At 45.4% G+C, this 21,251-nt stretch overlaps 1 protein-coding gene across 1 annotated transcript in view; it reads left to right on the top strand.

The window, feature by feature from the left end:
* LOC121575381 (pyruvate dehydrogenase E1 component subunit beta, mitochondrial-like) overlaps positions 1–21,251 on the top strand; it is a 58,385-nt gene that overhangs the window by 34,629 nt on the left and 2,505 nt on the right. The window contains exons 9-10 of the mRNA XM_045222982.1: positions 1,131–1,222; positions 4,282–4,423. Coding sequence (XP_045078917.1) covers positions 1,131–1,222; positions 4,282–4,423 — 234 coding nt within the window. The remainder of the gene's footprint in view (positions 1–1,130; positions 1,223–4,281; positions 4,424–21,251) is intronic.

The following is a 21,251-nucleotide window of genomic DNA, read 5'->3' as shown; positions in this document are numbered from 1 at the left end:
ATTCCCGCTGTGTGGGTTTCTGTCTGTCTGTCTACTCCAGGAACCCATATCACTCTAGTGTCCCATTCCCGCTGTGTGGGTTTCTGTCTGTCTGTCTACTCCAGGAACCCATATCACTCTAGTGTCCCATTCCCGCTGTGTGGGTTTCTGTCTGTCTGTTTACTCCAGGAACCCATATCACTCTAGTGTCCCATTCCCGCTGTGTGGGTTTCTGTCTGTCTGTTTACTCCAGGAACCCATATCACTCTAGTGTCCCATTCCCGCTGTGTGGGTTTCTGTCTGTCTGTTTACTCCAGGAACCCATATCACTCTAGTGTCCCATTCCCGCTGTGTGGGTTTCTGTCTGTCTGTTTACTCCAGGAACCCATATCACTCTAGTGTCCCATTCCCGCTGTGTGGGTTTCTGTCTGTCTGTTTACTCCAGGAACCCATATCACTCTAGTGTCCCATTCCCGCTGTGTGGGTTTCTGTCTGTCTGTTTACTCCAGGAACCCATATCACTCTAGTGTCCCATTCCCGCTGTGTGGGTTTCTGTCTGTCTGTTTACTCCAGGAACCCATATCACTCTAGTGTCCCATTCCCGCTGTGTGGGTTTCTGTCTGTCTGTTTACTCCAGGAACCCATATCACTCTAGTGTCCCATTCCCGCTGTGTGGGTTTCTGTCTGTCTGTTTACTCCAGGAACCCATATCACTCTAGTGTCCCATTCCCCGCTGTGTGGGTTTCTGTCTGTCTGTTTACTCCAGGAACCCATATCACTCTAGTGTCCCATTCCCGCTGTGTGGGTTTCTGTCTGTCTGTTTACTCCAGGAACCCATATCACTCTAGTGTCCCATTCCCGCTGTGTGGGTTTCTGTCTGTCTGTTTACTCCAGGAACCCATATCACTCTAGTGTCCCATTCCCGCTGTGTGGGTTTCTGTCTGTCTGTTTACTCCAGGAACCCATATCACTCTAGTGTCCCATTCCCGCTGTGTGGGTTTCTGTCTGTCTGTTTACTCCAGGGAACCCATATCACTCTAGTGTCCCATTCCCGCTGTGTGGGTTTCTGTCTGTCTGTTTACTCCAGGAACCCATATCACTCTAGTGTCCCATTCCCGCTGTGTGGGTTTCTGTCTGTCTGTTTACTCCAGGAACCCATATCACTCTAGTGTCCCATTCCCGCTGTGTGGGTTTCTGTCTGGACGCAGCGGCCGTCCTGGCTAAGGAGGGGATTGAATGTGAGGTGAGTGTCCTATTTATGGGGTCAAAAAATGAGATTCGTACTGGTTTTTATATAAACTGAACTTACAACAACAATAAGCATTATCACCTGTTGTCCAACTGCTAGATGAGAATGGCGCCGGAGGGGGTGGCTGCCGTTTTATGGGCTCCTAACAAATTGTGATATTTTGTATTACATTTTTTTTTTTGCATTGTTTAACTTTTTTTGTACATTATGTTTCTGCTACTGTCTCTTATGACCGAAAAGAGCTTGTGGATATCAGAACAGCGATTACTCACCTCGAACTGGACTAATACTTTTTCTTTAACGAGTCGGACGCGAAGGATATCCTGCTGCTCCCGGACCGGGCCCAAATCACCGTCATTCACATGAAGAGGAGACAGAGATACAGGGGGCGGAGATCCTGGTGTCTTGTGAGAATTCGTCGGCGAGTGGTTAACCCGCCTCTACCACCCGTCCTATTGGCCAATGTGCAATCACTGGACAATGAACTGGATGAGCTCCGTTCAAGAATATCCTACCAACGGGACATTTAAAACTGTAATATCTTATGTTTCACAAATGTGGTGGTCTGTGTCTATTTGTCATTAACAGCTGGTGTGCGAGCTCTAATATTAAGGAAGTCTAGAGGTTTTGCTCGTCTGAGGTAGAGTACCTCAAGAGTTTGTCTACATTTTTCGTAGCTGTCTATTTACCACCACAAACCAATGCTGGCATTAAGACCGCACTCAACGACCTGTATAAGGCCATAAGCAAACAAGAAAATGCTCATCCCAAAGTGGCGCACCTAGTGGCCGGGGACTTTAATGCAGGGAAACTTAAATCCGTTCTACCTAATTTCTACCAGCATGTTAAATGTGCAACCAGAGGGAAAAAAACTCTAGACCACCTTTACTCCACACACAGAGATGCGTACAAAGCTCTCCCTCGCCCCCCATTTGGCAAATCTGACCATAATTCTATCCTCCTGCTTACAAGCAAGAACTTAAGCAGGAAGTACCAGTGACTCGCTCAATACGGAAGTGGTCAGATGACGTGAATGCTAAGCTACAGGACTGTTTTGCTAGCACAGACTGGAATATGTTCCGGGATTCATCCGATGGCGTTCAGTCACCGGCGTCATCAATAAGTGCATCGATGATGACGTCGTCCCTACAGTGACCGTACATACAGTGCATTCGGAATGTATTCTGACCCTTTGACTTTTTCCACATTTTGTTACAATGGTCCCTGTGCCCAAGAACGCCAAGGTGACCTGCCCAAGGTGACCTGCCCAAGGTGACCTGCCCAAGAACGCCGAGGTGACCTGCCCAAGGTGACCTGCCCAAGAACGCCAAGGTGACCTGCCTAAATGACTACTGCCCTGTAGCACTCACATCTGTAGTCATGAAGTGCTTTGAAAGGCTGGTCATGGATCACATCAACACCATCGTCCCAGAAACCCTAGACACACTCCAATTTGCATACCGCCCCAACAGATCCACAGATGATGCAATCTCTATTGCACTCCACACTGCCCTGTCCGACCTGGACAAAAGGAACACCTATGTGAGAATGCTGTTCATTGACTACAGCTCAGTGTTTAAAACCATAGTGCCCTCAAAGCTCATCACTAAGCTAAGGACCCTGGGACTAAACACCTCCCTCTGCAACTGGACTTCCTGACGGGCTGCCCCCAGGTGGTAAGGGTAGGTAGCAACAAGTTTGCCACACTGATCCTCAATATGGGGGCCCCGTCAGGAAGTCTACATATGGGGCTGTAGTGGAGCAGGTTGAAAGCTTCAAGTTCCTTGGTGTCCACATCACTAACAAACTATCATGGTCCAAACACACCAAGACCGTCGTGAAGAGGGCACGACAATTCCAATTTCCCCCTCATTAGACTAAAAAGATTTGGCATGGGTCCCCAGATCCTCAAAAAGTTATACAGCTACACCATCGAGAGCATCCTGACTGGTTGCATCACCACCTGGTATGGCAACTGCTCGGCCTCCGACCACAAGGCACTACAGAGGGTAGTGCGTACGGCCCAGTACATCACTGGGGCCAAGCTCCCTGCCATCCAGGACCTCTATACCAGGCGGTGTCAGAGGAAGGCCCTCAAAATTGTCAAAGACTCCAGCCACCCTAGTCATAGACTGTTCTCTCTGCTACCGCACGGCAAGCGGTACCGGAGCGCCAAGTCTAGGTCCAAAAGGCTCCTTAACAGCTTCTACCCCCAAGCCATAAGACTACTGAACAATTAATCAAATGGCCACCTGGACTATTTACATTGACCCCCATTTTTTTACGCTGCTGCTACTCACTGTTTATTATCTATGCATAGTCACTTTACCCCTACCTACATGTACAAATTACCTCGACTAACCTGTACCCGCGCACATTGACTCGGTACCCTTGTATATAGCCTTGTTATTGTCATTTTATTGTTGCTTTTTTTTACTTTAGTACCTTTTCTTAACTGCGTTGTTGGTGAAGGGCTTGTCAGTAAACGTTTCACGGTCTACAGCTGTTTTATTCGCCGCATGTGACATAAGATTTGATTTCAGAAAGTATTCACACCCCTTGACTTTTTCCACATTTTGTTATTACAGCCTGAATTTAAAATTGATTTAGATAGATTTTGTTTCACTGGCCTACACACAAAACCCCATAATGTCAAAATGGAATTGTTTTTAAGAATTTTTACAAATGTAATACAAAATGAAAAAACTGAAATGTCTTGAGTCAATAAGTATTCAACCCCTTTGTTATGGCAAGCCTAAATAAGTTCAGCAGTAAAAAAAACAACAACAATGTCATCCATTTTGAATTCAGGCTGTAACACAACAACATGTGGAATAAGTCAAGGGGTATGAATACTTTCTGAAGGCACTGTGTAGGTACTCCCACTGCAATTGAAATGTCTATATATATTTTTAAAAAGTTATTTAGACCACTGTTGCATATCTACAACGCACCTTTTTAAACTGTCTCTGGATTGAGGTTTGAGTCAACGAGTGTGTGTGTGGTTTTTGAAAATGTACAACATTTCTAAAGTACTGTTCTGCCCCTGCCAGGTGGTTAACCTGCGCACCATAAGGCCTCTGGATGTGGACACCATCGAGGCCAGTGTGATGAAGACCGGCCATCTGGTCACAGTGGAGGGGGGCTGGCCCCAGTACGGAGTGGGGGCTGAGATCTGTGCCAGAGTCATGGAGGGTACGTTGAAATTATCTTGTTATAAATTACGGCTACATTTTCGTAGCGCAAAAGCAATGTGAAATGTATCATAGTGGAAGAGGCGAATTTTACTCCGCCCAAAATCTGTCCACGAAGATAAGCCCACGAAGGGAGGAATTTTTGCATGGAGGTCTATGAGTGTGGAATCTGGTCAATTATTTTATTGCTAATTTGCTACTTGAGGCTTATTTGATCTAATAAAAGTTTCTTAATGGTTAGGTTGTTACCAATGCACTCATATAAGTGGAAACACGTGGCCTTTTCGCAAATTTAGATTTTTTTTGGGGGGGGAATGACGACTCATGGATAAAGCCAGTTTTAGCATTGACATTGCCAGTGATGGCTGTCACCATTTTAAAATCTAATCACATTCTATTGGTCACATACACAGATGTTATTGTGGGTGTAGCGAAATGCTTGTGTTCCTAGCTCCAACAGTGCAGTAGTATCTAAAAATTCACAACAATACACACAAATCTAAAAGTAAAAGAATGGAATTAAGAAATATATAAATATTAGGATGAGCAATGTCGGAGTGGCATTGACTAAAATACAGTAGAATAGAATACAGTATATACATATGAGATGAGGAAGGCAGTATGTAAACATGATTAAAGTGACTAGTGTTCCATTATTAAAGTGACCAGTGATTTCAAGTCTATAGGGCAGCAGCCTCTAAGGTGCAGGGTTACATAACCGGGTGGTAGCCGGCTAGTGATGGCTATTTAACAGTCTGATGGCCTAGAGGTAGAAGCTGTTTTTCAGTCTCTCGGTCCCAGCTTTGATGCACCTGTACTGACCTCGCCTTCTGGATGGTAACGGGTTGAACAGGCCGTGGCTCGGGTGGTTGATGTCCTTGATGATCTTTTTGGCCTTCCTGTGACATCGGGTGCTGTAGGTGTCCTGGATGGCGGGTAGTTTGCCTCCGGTAATGCGTTCGGCAGACCGCACCACCCTCTTGAGAGCCCTGCGGTTGCGGACGGTGCAGTTGCCGTACCAGGCGGTGATACAGACAGGATGCTCTCAGTTGTGCATCTGTAAAAGTTTGAGAGTTTTAGGGTCCAACAGAATTTGTTCAGCCTCCTGAAGAGGCGCTGTTGCGCCTTCTTCACCACACTGTCTGTGTGGGTGGACCATTTCAGATTGTCAGTGATGTGTACGCCGAGGATGTTGAAGCTGTCCGCCTTCTCCACTGCGGTCCCGTCGATGTGGATAGGGGCGTGCACCCTCTGCTGTTTCCTGAAGTCCACGATCAGCTCCTTCGTTTTGTTGAGGTAGAGGTTATTTTCCTGCCACCACTCCGCCAGGGCCCTCACCTCCTCCCTGTAGGCGGTCTCGTCATTGTTGGTAATCAAGCCTACTACTGTTGTGTTGTCTGCAAACTTGATGATTGAGTTGGAGGCATGCGTGGCTATGCAGTCATGGGTGAACAGGGAGTACAGGAGGGGGCTGAGCATGCACCCTTGTGGGGCCCCAGTGTTGAGGATCAGTGAAGTGGAGATGTTGTTTCCTACCTTCACCACCTGGGGGCGGCCCGTCAGGAAGTCCAGGACCCAGTTGCAAAGGGCGGGGTTAAGACCCAGGGCTTGATGATGAGCTTGGAGGGTACTATGGTGTTGAAGGCTGAGCTATAGTCAATGAACAGCATTCTGACATAGGTATTCCTCTTGTCCAGATGGGATAGGGCAGTGTGCAGTGTGATGGCGATTGCATCGTCTGTGGATCTATTGGGGCGGTAAGCAAATTGAAGTGGGTCTAGGGTGACAGGTAAGGTAGAGGTGATATGATCCTTAACTAGCCTCTCAAAGCACTTCATGATGACAGAAGTGAGTGCTACGGGGCGATAGTCATTTAGTTCAGGTACCATTAGCATTCTTGGGTATAGGAACAATGGTGGCCATCTTGAAGCAAGTGGTAACAACAGACTGGGAAAGGGAGAGATTGAATATGTCCGTAAACACACCAGCCAGCTGGTCTGCGCATGCTCTGAGGACGCGGCTAGGGATGCCATTGGGCCGGCAGCCTTGCGGGGGTTAATATGCTTAAGTCTTACTCACGTCGGCCACGGAGAATGAGAGCCCACAGTCCTTGGTAGTGGGCAGCGTCAGTGGCACTGTGTTATCCTCAAAGCGGGCAACGACGGTGTTTAACTTGTCCGGCAGCAAGACGTCGGTGGCTGGTTTTCCCTGAGCCGTTGAATTGCGTCTCCACTTTGTCTCTGTACTGACGTTTTGCCTGTTTGATTGCCTTACAGAGGGAATAACTATACTGTTTGTGTTAAACCATATTCTCAGTCACCTTGCCATGGCTAAATGCGGTGTTTCACGCTTTCAGTTTTGCGCGAATGCTGCCATCTATCCACGGTTTCTAGTGGGAACAACATCCGCTTATACACTTCCTGATGAACTCATATCCCAGTCCGCGTGATCAAAACAATCTTGAAGCATGGATTCCGATTGGTCAGACCAGCATTGAATAGACCTTAGCATGGGTACTTCCTGTTTAAGTTTCTGCCTATAGGAAGGGAGGAGCAAAATTAAGTTGTGATCTGATTTGCCGAAGGGAGGGCGGGGGAGGGCCTTGTAGGCATCTCGAAAGGGGGATTAGCAGTGGTCTAGTGTTTTCCCAGAGCGAGTACTACAGCCAATGTGTTGATAGAACTTCCGTAGCTTTAAAATCCCCAGCTACAATAAATGCGGCCTCAGGATATGTGGTTTCCAGTTTGCATAAAGTCCAGTGTAGTTCCTTGAGGGCCGTTGTGGTGTCGGCTTGAGGGAGAATATACACGGCTGGGACTATAACCGAAGCGATTTCTCTTGGGAGGTAATACAGTCGGCATTTGATTGAGGTATTCTAGGTCGGGTGAACAGAAGGACTCGAGTTTCTCTATGTTATAACATACACACCATGAGTAGTAAATCACGAAACATACACCTCCGCCTTTCTTCTTCCTGGAGAGTTCTTTATTCCTGTCTGCGCGATGTACTGAGAACCCAGCTGGCTGTATGGACGGGGACAGTATATCAGGAGAGAGACATGATTCCGTGAAACAGAATGTTTCCCTGATGTCTCTCTGGAAGGAGATCCTCGCCCTGAGCTCGTCTACTTTATTGTCCAGAGACTGAACATTAGTGAGTAATGTACTCGGAAGCGGTGGATGGTGTGCACGCCTCCTGAATCAGACTAGAGGTCCATTACGAATACCTTTTCTCCAACGGTGGTGTCTTGGTGCAGCCTCTGGGATAAGTTCAATTGCCCTGGGGGGTACGAACAAAGGATCCAATTAGGGGAAGTTGTATTCCTGGTCGTAATGCTGGTGAGTTACCGCCGCTCTGATATCCAACAGTTATTTCCGGCTGAATGTAATAACACAAAAAAACGTTCTGGGCTAATAATGTAGGAAATAACACGCCAAAAAACAAAATACTGCAAAGTTGCTTAGGAGCTGGAAGCAGAGCTGCCATGTCTGTTGCTTAGGAGCTGGAAGCAGAGCTGCCATGTCTGTTGCTTAGGAGCTAGAAGCAGAGCTGCCATGTCTGTTGCTTAGGAGCTAGAAGCAGAGCTGCCATGTCTGTTGCTTAGGAGCTAGAAGCAGAGCTGCCATGTCTGTTGCTTAGGAGCTAGAAGCAGAGCTGCCATGTCTGTTGCTTAGGAGCTGGAAGCAGAGCTGCCATGTCTGTTGCTTAGGAGCTAGAAGCAGAGCTGCCATGTCTGTTGCTTAGGAGCTAGAAGCAGAGCTGCCATGTCTGTTGCTTAGGAGCTGGAAGCAGAGCTGCCATGTCTGTTGCTTAGGAGCTAGAAGCAGAGCTGCCATGTCTGTTGCTTAGGAGCTGGAAGCAGAGCTGCCATGTCTGTTGCTTAGGAGCTAGAAGCAGAGCTGCCATGTCTGTTGCTTAGGAGCTAGAAGCAGAGCTGCCATGTCTGTTGCTTAGGAGCTAGAAGCAGAGCTGCCATGTCTGTTGCTTAGGAGCTAGAAGCAGAGCTGCCATGTCTGTTGCTTAGGAGCTAGAAGCAGAGCTGCCGTGTCTGTTGCTTAGGAGCTAGAAGCAGAGCTGCCGTGTCTGTCGGCGCCATCTTACTTTTAAGTAGCCAACTGGGTTGGGTTTCCATGAGTTGGGAGCAATCAGCCAATGAATTAGAAAATGTACTACTTTAAAATGGAGGTAGCATCAATGGCGCTGCCCATGCTGTCACTGATGCTATAATGGCACAGATTCAAAGATGAGTCCTCTATCTCTATGGCCAGTTGTTCACACGTATCTGCACTCTCATTGGCTAGAATGGTCCCACCTGATCTTGCCTCCTCTCGTCTGCCTTCCATCTTTGAGGACATGTATTTCCATTGATAGAACAGTCACTCGAATGTCTTGTCAATATAATAGACAATCTTTGAAATTGCCAAAATGTGACATAAACCTAATGGTAATCTAGAAGCAAGATTTAATTTTAAACTTTTCTTCAACAAAGTGTGTTATAAGATGGAAATTATTTAACTACATTTTAGTAAACTGAGCAATACATAAATAATCACCTCTTTTAATGCACATTGTTGTAGAAAAGTTTTTTAATTGTAATAATAGTTTTATTCTCACATACATCGTATAGGTGCAGTGAAATTGAGTTTTACACAGTTAGTCATTGTCAAGCTGGTTTATGGTAAATGTTGCCCTACATATCTTAGTGTGTGACCATATCTACCTGCATCCCCATGCTGGCTTTTCTCTGGTGTCTAAGCTAGGTTGGGTAAACATGGGTGATGAAATGCTGCATGGGAAGATCAGGTTGCTGTTGGAGGGCCAGTACAGGTCTGCTTAGGGTTGGTTGAATGGCGAGAACCCGGTTACTGAGATTTACCGGGATTTACCGCCCAAAACCACCCCCTTTTCCCGGGATAAATAACTGAGAGAAACCAGTAAATTATAATACATTATTTATAAGAACAGCATGGCGTGAAATGGAACTGTTAAATTATATGTGATGTCTAAATCTGCCTTCTCTACGGCCTCTGCATGATGAATCAACGCTCAGTGGGGACAGACCCATCTCAGTATGGAGTGCAGTTCACAATGCATGTAGACCTATCATCTGATCATGGTAACAATGCATGTAGACCTATCATCTCACCATGGTAACAATGCATGCAGACCTATCATCTCACCATGGTAACAATGCATGTAGACCTATCATCTCACCATGGTAACAATGCATGTAGACCTATCATCTCACCATGGTAACAATGCATGTAGACCTATCATCTCACCATGGTAACAATGCATGTAGACCTATCATCTCACCATGGTAACAATGCATGTAGACCTATCATCTCACCATGGTAACAATGCATGTAGACCTATCATCTCACCATGGTAACAATGCATGCAGACCTATCATCTCACCATGATAACAATGCATGCAGACCTATCATCTCACCATGGTAACAATGCATGTAGACCTATCATCTCACCATGGTAACAATGCATGTAGACCTATCATCTCACCATGGTAACAATGCATGTAGACCTATCATCTCACCATGGTAACAATGCATGTAGACCTATCATCTCACCATGGTAACAATGCATGTAGACCTATCATCTCACCATGGTAACAATGCATGTAGACCTATCATCTCACCATGGTAACAATGCATGTAGACCTATCATCTCACCATGGTAACAATGCATGTAGACCTATCATCTCACCATGGTAACGTTGTTTCTTGTGACAGGTAGGTCTACATTGTCTGCAGCGTAGTCTATGCTGCAGTAATATAAAGACCGAATGAGTGTATAATTTAACCATCTCCATCTGGCTTTTGGGGGTCACCTTGTTTTTTAAATTGCCTGTCACACGAATATTGTTGCTTTAAATCAGTGCACGCGCGAGCACTCTCTCTGTTTTTTATTTTTTTATTTCACCTTTATTTAACCAGGTAAGCCAGTTGAGAACAGGTTCTCATTTACAACTGCGACCTGGCCAAGATAAAGCAAAGTAGTGCAATAAAAACAACACAGAGTTACATATGGGGTAAAAAAAACATAAAGTCAGAAATACAACAGAAAATATATATACAGTGTGTGCAAATGTAGCAAGTTATGGAGGTAAGGCAATAAATAGGCTATAGTGCAGAATAATTACAATAGTATTAACACTGGAATGCTAGATGTGCAAGAGATTATGTGCAAATAGAGATACTGGGGTGCAAAAGAGCAAAATAAATAACAATATAGGGATGAGGTAGTTGGGTGGGCTAATTTCAGATGGGCTGTGTACAGGTGCAGTGATCGGTAAGGTGCTCTGACAACTGATGCTTAAAGTTAGTGAGGGAGATAAGAGTCTCCAGCTTCAGAGATTTTTGCAGTTCGTTCCAGTCATTGGCAGCAGAGAACTGGAAGGAATGGCGGCCAAAGGAGGTGTTGGCTTTGGGAATGACCAGAGAGATATACCTGCTGGAGCGCAGACTACGGGTGGGTGCTGCTATGGTGACCAATGAGCTAAGATAAGGCGGGGATTTGCCTAGCAGTGATTTATAGATGGCCTGGAGCCAGTGGGTTTGACGACGAACATGTAGTGAGGACCAGCCAGCAAGAGCGTACAGGTCACAGTGGTGGGTAGTGTATGGGGCTTTGGAGACAAAACGGATGGCACTGTGATAGACTACATCCAATTTGCTGAGTAGAGTGTTGGAGGCTATTTTGTAAATGACATCGCCGAAGTCAAGGATCGGTAGGATAGTCAGTTTTACGAGGGCATGTTTGGCAGCATGAGTGAAGGAGGCTTTGTTGCGAAATAGGAAGCCGATTCTAGATTTAACTTTGGATTGAGATTCTTTATGTGAGTCTGGAAGTTGAGTTTACAGTCTAACCAGACACCTAGATATTTGTAGTTGTCCACATACTCTAGGTCAGACCCGTCGAGAGTGGTGATTCTAGTCGGGTGGGCGGGTGCTAGCAGCGTTCGATTGAAAAGCATGCATTTAGTTTTACTAGTGTTTAAGAGCAGTTGAAGGCTACTGAAGGATTGTTGTATGGCATTGAAGCTCGTTTGGAGGTTTGTTAACACAGTGTCCAATGAAGGGCCAGATGTATACAAAATGGTGTCCTGCGTAGAGGTGGATCTGAGAGTCACCAGCAGCAAGAGCGACATCATTGATATACACGGAGAAAAGTGTCGGCCCAAGAATTGAACCCTGTGGCACCCCCATAGAGACTGCCATAGGTCCAGACAACAGGCCCTCCGATTTGACACACTGAACTCTATCTGAGAAGTAGTTGGTGAACCAGGCGAGGCAGTCATTTGAGAAACCAAGGCTATTTAGTCTGCCAATAAGAATGCGGTGGTTGACAGAGTCGAAAGCCTTGGCCAGGTCGATGAAGACGGCTGCACAGTACTGTCTATTATCAATCGCGGTTATAATATCGTTTAGGACCTTGAGCGTGGCTGAAGTGCACCCGTGACCAGCTCGAAACCGGATTGCATAGCGGAGAAGGTACGGTGGTATTCGAAATGGTCGATGATCTGTTTGTTAACTTGGCTTTCGAATACTTTCGAAAGGCAGGGCAGGATGGATATAGGTCTGTAGCAGTTTGGATCTAGAGTGTCACCCCCTTTGAAGAGGGGGATGACCGCGGCAGCTTTCCAATCTCTGGGGATCTCAGACGTTATGAAAGAGAGGTTGAACAGACTGGTAATAGGGGTTGCGACAATTTCGGCGGCTAGTTTTAGAAAGAAAGGGTCCAGATTGTCTAGCCCAGCTGATTTGTAGGGGTCCAGATTTTGCAGCGCTTTCAAAACATCAGCTGTCTGAATTTGTGTGAAGGAGAAGCGGGGGGGCATGGGCAAGTTGCAGCAGAGGGTGCAGAGTTGGTGGCCGGGTTAGTGGTAGCCAGATGGAAAGCATGGCCAGCTGTAGCAAAATGCTTGTTGAAATTCTCGATTATTGTAGATTTATCGGTGGTGATAGTGTTTCCTAGCCTCAGTGCAGTGGGCAGCTGGGAGGAAGTGCTCTTATTCTCCATGGACTTTACAGTGTCCCAAAACTTTTTGGAGTTAGTGCTACAGGATGCAAATTTCTGTTTGAAAAAGTTAGCCTTTGCTTTCCTGACTGCTTGTGTATATTGGTTCCTAACTTCCCTGAAAAGTTGCATATCGCGGGGGCTATTTGATGCTAATGCTGTACGCCACAGGATGTTTTTGTGCTGGTCAAGGGCAGTCAAGTCTGAGGAGAACCAGGGGCTATATCGGTTCTTAGTTCTGTATTTTTGAATGGGGCATGTTTATTTAAGATTGAGAGGAAATTACTTTTAAGGAACAACCAGGCATCCTCTACTGACGGAATGAGATCTATATCCATCCAGGATACCTGGGCCAGGTCAATTAGGAAGGCTTCCTCGCTAGTGTTTTAGGGAGCGTTTGACAGTGATGAGGGGTGGTCGTTTGACCGCGGACCCGTTACGGACGCAGGCAATAAGGCAGTGATCGCTGAGATCCTGGTTGAAGACAGCTGAGGTGTATTTAGAGGGTATGTTAGTCAGGATGATATCTATGAGGGTACCCATGTTTACGGATTTAGGGTTGTACCTGGTAGGTTTGTTGATAATTTGCGTGAGGTTGAGGGCATCTAGCTTGGATTGTAGGATGGCTGGGGTATTAAGCATATCCCAATTTAGGTCACCAAGCAGTACAAACTCTGAGGATAAATGGGGGGCAATCAATTCACATATAGTGTCCAGGGCACAGCTGGGGGCTGAGGGGGGTCTGTAGCAAGCGGCAACAGTGAGAGACTTATTTCTGGAAAGGTGGATTTTTAGAAGTAGAAGCTCAAACTGTTTGGGCACAGACCTGGATAGTATGATAGAGCTCTGCAGGCTATCTCTACAGTAGATTGCAACTCCACCCCCTTTGGCAGTTCTATCTAGACGGAAAATGTTATAGTTGGGGATGGAAATTTCAGAATTTTTGGTGGCCTTCCTGAGCCAGGATTCAGACACTGCTAGAACATCAGGGTTGGCAGAGTGTGCTAACGCAGTGAATAACTCAAACTTAGGAAGTAGACTTCTGATATTTATGTGCAAGAAACCAAGACTTTTGCGATTACAGAAGTCATCAAATGATAGCGCCTGGGGAGTAGGAGTGATACTGAGGGCTGCAGGGCCTGGGTTAGCCTCTACATCACCAGAGGAACAGAGGAGGACTAGAATAAGGATACGGCTAAAGGCTTTAAGAACTGGTCTTATAGTGCGTTGGGTACATAGAATAAAGGGGGCAGATTTCCGGGTGTTATAGAAAAGATTCAGGGCATTATGTACAGACAAGGATATGGAAGGATATGAGTAAAGTGGAGGTAAACCTAAGCGTTGGGTAACAATGAAAGAGATAGTATCTCTAGAGGCATCAATTGAGTCGGTCTCTGAGTGTATGGGGGAGGGACAAAGGAGCTATCTAAGGCATGTTTAGCTAGGCTGGGGGTCTACAGTGATATAGTACAATTAGAAATAACCGAAACAACAATAAACTAACCATGTTTGGGCTGAGGCTAAACATAAACAGGATGTAGTACCGTAAAAAGGAACAGTCCAGCAGATATCAGCTGTATAGCTGAGTTATCATAAGGTCCGGTGGTGAAGCACTTGTGAGTAAGAGGCCACGGATAGCGTGTGCTAGCGGGCCAGGGCTAGCAGATGGATGGAATCTTCGTGGTTAACGTCGTAACCACATCAGACGATTTCGTCGGCAGACCAGTCGTGTAGGATCGGGCGGGGCTTCGTGTCAACACTAGGTGGTCCCGTCCGGTTGACAGAGAGGTAGATAGCCGGGAGATGGGCCTAGCTCAGGATGATTAGCCAGACCACAGCGTCCGTTTTGTTGTAGCCAGCTGGTAGCGATGAATCCGGAGTTAAAGTTCCAGTGATTCAGTGATTCGGCGGAAAAACTGATATGATCTGGGTCGATAACGCGCTGTGCAGACTGGCCGAATATCCGGTGATCAATGTCCAATGATTAAAATTATTCCCGCGGAAAAAAAATCCAATGTTTTGGGTGAAACACCGCTAGCTGTGGCTAATAGCAAGTAGCTAGTTCAGTAGCTAGTTCAGTTTAGTGAGTAAGAGGCCACGGATAGCGTGTGCTAGCGGGCCAGGGCTAGCCGATGGATGGAATCTTCGTGGTTAACGTCGTAACCACATCAGACGATTTCGTCGGCAGACCAGTCGTGTAGGATCGGCGGGGCTTCGTGTCAACACTAGGTGGTCCCGTCCGGTTGACAGAGAGGTAGATAGCCGGGAGATGGGCCTAGCTCAGGATGATTAACCAGACCACAGCGTCCGTTTTGTTGTAGCCAGCTGGTAGCGATGAATCCGGGAGTTAAAGGTCCAGTGATTCAGTGATTCGGCGGAAAAACTGATATGATCTGGGTCGATAACGCGCAGTGCAGACTGGCGAATATCCGGTGATCAATGTCCAATGATTAAAATTAATCCCGCGGAAAAAAATCCAATGTTTTGGGTGAAACACCGCTAGCTGTGGCTAATAGCAAGTAGCTAGTTAGCTGGCTAGCTAGTTTCAACTGGAGATTCTAGATTCTAGATAAAGGTAAGTCAAAAATAGAATCCGTTCCACATTGAGTGAGAGCGGGTTGCAGGAAAGTATATTTTGTAGAAGGATGAAAAGTCTGATAGGGAAATATGTACGAAAAATACAAGAAAACAGGGTATTTACAGGCTATTTACAGACACACGACAGAAACAGGACTGCACTACTTCGCCATCTGTCTTTCTCTCTCTCCATCAACTCCATTCAAATTGCATCCAAAATAGATAGTCCTGTTCTAGATTGATATATAGCCCTGTATATAGATATCCTAGCCCACCTCTTCCAGGTAATACATTCAATGCATTATTAGCCTTATATTGAGCTAATTCATGATGGGTTATGCACAGTGGCGACCCGTCATTCAGGGCAGGTGGGGCAGAGCCTGTTTTGAGACCCACCTGTTTAGCTAAAAAAAGAAGAAGCTATATATAGACAGTGCTGCTTGAAGGTATGTGAACCCCTTGTGCAATTACAGATTTTTTAAACAGTTTTTACAATGGTATGTTCATTTAATCAGAACCAGTCTTTTTGATCTGACATAACAGGTTTATATTTACCAATACCATATGTTGGTGTAGAGGAAATCGTGCGTGTAGTAGAAAAACAAAATTTAAAAAGGAATTAGTGTTCAGTGAGGGGAAAAAAGTATTTGATCCCCTGCTGATTTTGTACGTTTGCCCACTGACAATGAAATGATCAGTCTATAATTTTAATGGTAGGTTTATTTGAACAGTGAGAGACAGAATAACAACAAAAAAATCCAGAAAAACGCATGTCAAAAATGTTATAAATTGATTTGCATTTTAATGAGGGAAATAAGTATTTGACCCCCTCTCAGTCAAAAAGATTTCTGGCTCCAAGGTGTCTTTTATACAGGTAACGAGCTGAGATTAGGAGCACACTCTTAAAGGGAGTGCTCCTAATCTCAGTTTGTTACCTGTATAAAAGACACCTGTCCACAGAAGCAATCAATCAATCAGATTCCAAACTCTCCACCATGGCCAAGACCAAAGAGCTCTCCAAGGATGTCAGGGACAAGATTGTAGACCTACACAAGGCTGGAATGGGCTACAAGACCATCGCCAAGCAGCTTGGTGAGAAGGTGACAACAGTTGGTGCGATTATTCGCAAATGAAAGAAACACAAAAGAACTGTCGATCTCCCTCCGCCTGGGGCTCCATGCAAGATCTCACCTCGTGGAGTTGCAATGATCATGAGAACGGTGAGGAATCAGCCCAGAACTACACGGGAGGATCTTGTCAATGATCTCAAGGCAGCTGGGACCATAGTCACCAAGAAAACAATTGGTAACACACTACGCCGTGAAGGACTGAAATCCTGCAGCGCCCGCAAGGTCCCCCTGCTCAAGAAAGCACATATACATGCCGTCTGAAGTTTGCCAATGAACATCTGAATGATTCAGAGAACTGGGTGAAAGTGTTGTGGTCAGATGAGACCAAAATGGAGCTCTTTGGCATCAACTCAACTCGCCGTGTTTGGAGGAGGAGGAATGCTGCCTATGACCCCAAGAACACCATTCCCACCGTCAAATATAGAGGTGTAAACATTATGCTTTGGGGGTGTTTTTCTGCTAAGGGGACAGGACAACTTCACCGCATCAAAGGGACGATGGACGGGCCATGTACTGTCAAATCTTGGGTGAGAACCTCCTTCCCTCAGCCAGGGCATTGAAATGGGTTGTGGATGGGTATTCCAGCATGACAATGACCCAAAACACACGGCCAAGGCAACAAAGGAGTGACTCAAGAAGAAGCACATTAAGGTCCTGGAGTGGCCTAGCCAGTCTCCAGACCTTAATCCCATAGAAAATCTGCAGAGGGAGCTGAAGGTTCGAGTTGCCAAACGTCAGCCTTGAAACCTTAATGACTTGGAGAAGATCTGCAAAGAGGAGTGGGACAAAATCCCTCCTGAGATGTGTGCAAACCTGGTGGCCAACTACAAGAAACGTCTGACCTCTGATTGCCAACAAGGGTTTTGCCACCAAGTACTAAGTCATGTTTTGCAGAGGGGTCAAATACTTATTTCCCTCATTTAAAATGCAAATCAATTTATAACATTTTTGACATGCGTTTTTCTGGATTTTTTTGTTGTTATTCTGTCTCTCACTGTTCAAATAAACCTAACATTAAAATTATAGACTGATCATGTCTTTGTCAGTGGGCAAACGTACAAAATCAGCAGGGGATCAAATACTTTTTTCCCTCACTGTAGGTGCAAAAATAAGTGAACCCCAAGTTGCATTGGTTAAATCAAGTAGATAAGTAGAATAAGCTTCTAAGCCTCGGTCTCTTGCGCAAAACACAAGCACCTGTGCCCCGCTGGCCCCGCTATTTAAAACACGCTCCTCTTGGAGTCCCACGCATGAAAAGCTAGACTAGAATAGCATGTTGGACATTATTTTGTTAGCATTTCTTATACAAATAGACTATTCGAAGAGGGACGCACACTCTTGTTTGCTGAATGTTAAATACAGCAGCCAATAGAACTCACGGGTAGTTTGAAAGAAGAGCGAACGCGGATGGCGGTTATTTACTGTGCATTCGGAAAGTATTCAGACCTTTACTTTTTTGTTACGTTACAGCCTTATTCTAAAATTTATTACATTGTTTTTTTTTCCCTCAATCTATACACAATACCGCATAATGACAAAGCAAAAACAGGTTTTTTGAATGTTTGCAAATGTATTAAAAATAAAAAACTGAAATCACATTGTGTACAGTCGTGGTCAAAAGTTTTGAGAATGACACAAGTATTGGCCTTCACAAAGTTTGCTGCTTCAGTGTTTTTAAATATATTTGTCAGATGTTACTATGGTATACTGAAGTATAATTACAAGCATTCCATAAGTGTCAAAGGCTTTTATTTACAATTACATTAAGTTTATGCAAAGAGTCAATATTTGCAGTGCTGACCCTTCTTTTTCAAGACCTCTGCAATTCGCCCTGCTATGCTGTCAATTAACTTCTGGGCCACATCCTGACTGATGGCAGCCCATTCTTGCATAATCAATGCTTGGAGTTTGTCAGAATTTGTGGGTTTTTGTTTGTCCACCCACCTCTTGAGGATTGACCACAAGTTCTCAATGGGATTAAGGTCTGGGGAGTTTCCTGGCCATGGACCCAAAATGTCGATGTTTTGTTCCCTGAGCCACTTAGTTATCACTTTTGCCTTATGGCAAGGTGCTCCATCATGCTGGAAAAAGCTTTGGTCGTCACCAAACTGTTCTTCGATGGTTGGGAGAAGTTGCTCTCGGAGGATGTGTTGGTACCATTCTTTATTCATAGCTGTGTTCTTAGGCAAAATTGTGAGTGAGCCCACTCCCTTGGCTGAGAAGCAACCCCACACATGAATGGTCTCAGGATGCTTTACTGTTGGCATAACACAGGACTGATGGTAGCGCTCACCTTGTCTACTCCAGACAAGCTTTTTTCCGGATGCCCCAAACAATCGGAAAGGGGATTCATCAGAGAAAATGACTTTTCCCCAGTCCTCAGCAGTCCAATCCCTGTACCTTTTGCAGAATATCAGTCTGTCCCTGATGTTTTTCCTGGAGAGAAGTTGCCTCCTCGCTGCCCTTCTTGACACCAGGCCTTCCTCCAAAAGTCTTTGCCTCACTGTGTGTGCAGATGCACTCACACCTGCCTGCTGCCATTCCTGAGCAAGCTCTGCACTGGTGGTGCCCCGATCCCGCAGCTGAATCAACTTTAGGAGACGGTCCTGGCGCTTGCTGGACTTTCTTGGGCACCCTGAAGCCTTCTTCACAACAATTGAACCTCTCTCCTTGAAGTTCTTGATGATCCGATAAATGGTTGATTTAGGTGCAATCTTACTAGCAGCAATATCCTTGCCTGTGAAGCCCTTTTTGTGCAAAGCAATGATGACGGCACGTGTTTCCTTGCAGGTAACCATGGTTAACAGAGGAAGAACAATGATTTCAAGCACCACCCTCCTTTGAAAGCTCCCAGTCTGTTATTCTAACTCAATCAGCATGACAGAGTGATCTCCAGCAACCTCGTCCTCGTCAACACTCTCACCTGTGTTAACGAGAGAATCACTGACATGATGACAGCTGGTCCTTTTGTGGCAGGGCTGAAATGCAGTGGAAATGTTTTTTGGGGATTAAGTTCATTTTCATGGCAAAGAGGGACTTTGCAATTAATTAAAATTCATCTGATCACTCTTCATGACATTCTGGAGTATATGCAAATTGCCAACATCAAAACTGATGCAGCAGACTTTGTGAAAATTTAATATTTGTGTCATTCTCAAAACTTTTGACCACGACTGTAGATTGATGAGGGAATAAATGTATTTAATCAATTTTAGAATAAGGCTGTAACGTAGCAAAATGTGGGAAAAGGGAAAGGGGTCTAGAACCTTCCAGAAGGACAACCATCTCTGCCAATCAGGTTTTATGGTAGAGTGGCCAGACGGAAGCCACTCCTCAGTAAAACATGACAGCCCGCTTGGAGTTTGCCAAAAGGCCCCTAAAGGACTCTCAGACCATAAGAAACTATTTGAACTGAATGCCAAGCGTCACGTCTGGAGGAAACCTGGCACCCTCGCTACGGTGAAGCATGGTGGTGGCAGCAAATTGCTGCAGGGATGTTTTTAAGCAGCAGGGACTGGGATACTAGTCAGGATCGAGGGAAAGATGAACGGAGCAAAGTACAGAGATCCTTGATGAAAACCTGCTCCAGGGTGCTCAGGACTTCAGACTGGGGCGAAGGTTCACCTTCCAATAGGACAACGACACAGCCAAGACAATGCAGGATTGGCTTCGGGACTCTGAATGTCCTTGAGTGGCCCAGCCAGAGCCCGGACTTGAACCAGATCGAACATCTCTGGAGAGACCTGAAAATAGCTGTGCAGCGATGCTCCCCATCCAACCTGACAGAGTTGAGAGGATCTGCAGAGAAGAATGGGAGAAACTCCCCAAATACAGGTGTGCCAAGCTTGTAGCGTCATACCCAAGAAGACTCGATGCTGTAATCGCTGCCAAAGGTGCTTCAACAAAGTACTGAGTAAAGGGTCTGAATACTCATGTAAATGTGCTTTTATTTTATTTATTTTTACAAAACATACAAACCTGTGTTTGCTTTGGCATTATGGGGTATTGTGTGTAGATTGATGAGGGGAGGGGGGGGGAAACAATTTAATCAATTTTAGAATAAGGGTGTAATGTAATAAAATGTGGAAAAAGTCAAGGGCTCTGAATACTTTCCGAATGCATTGTATGTGGATGAGTTGAGTTACAGTGGGTAGAACAAGTATTTGATACACTGTCGATTTTGCAGGTTTTCCTACTTACAAGGCATGTAGAGGTCTGTAATTTTTATCATAGGTACACTTCAACTGTGAGAGACGGAATCTAAAACAAAAATCCAGAAAATCACATTGTATGATTTTTAAGTAACTAATTTGCATTTTATTGCATGACATAAGTATTTGATCACCTACCAACCAGTAAGAATTCCGGCTCTCACAGACCTGTTAGTTTTTTTTAAGAAGCCCTCCTGTTCTCCACTCATTACATGTATTAACTGCACCTGTTTGAACTCGTTACCTGTATAAAAGACACCTTTCCACAGACTCAATCAAACAGACTCCAACCTCTCCACAATGGCCAAGACCAGAGAGCTGTGTAAGGACATCAGGGATAAAATTGTGGCTGGGATGGACTACAGGACAATAGGCAAGCAGCTTGGTGAGAAGGCAACAACTGTTGGCGCAATTATTAGAAAATGGAAGAAGTTCAAGATGACGGTCAATCACCCTCTGTCTGGGGCTCCATGCAAGATCTCACCTTGTGGGGCATCAATGATCATGAGGAAGGTGAGGGATCAGCCCAGAACTACACGGCAGGACTGGTCAATGACCTGAAGAGAGCTGGGACCACAGTCTCAAAGAAAACCATTAGTAACACACTACGCCGTCATGGATTAAAATCCTGCAGCGCACGCAAGGTCCCCCTGCTCAAGCCAGCGCATGTCCAGGCCCATCTGAAGTTTGCCAATGACCATCTGGATGATCCAGAGGAGGAATGGGAGAAGGTAATGTGGTCTAATGAGACAAAAATAGAGCTTTTTGGTCTAAACTCCACTCGCGGTGTTTGGAGGAAGAAGAAGGATGAGTACAACCTCAAGAACACCGTCGCAACCGTGAAGCATGGAGGTGGAAACATCATTCTTTGGGG

Source organism: Coregonus clupeaformis, chromosome 10 (genome assembly GCF_020615455.1).
Source record: "Coregonus clupeaformis isolate EN_2021a chromosome 10, ASM2061545v1, whole genome shotgun sequence".
NCBI lineage: Eukaryota > Metazoa > Chordata > Actinopteri > Salmoniformes > Salmonidae > Coregonus > Coregonus clupeaformis.
Note: the sequence above shows the minus strand (reverse complement) of the source record. Positions and strands in the feature narration are given on the sequence as shown.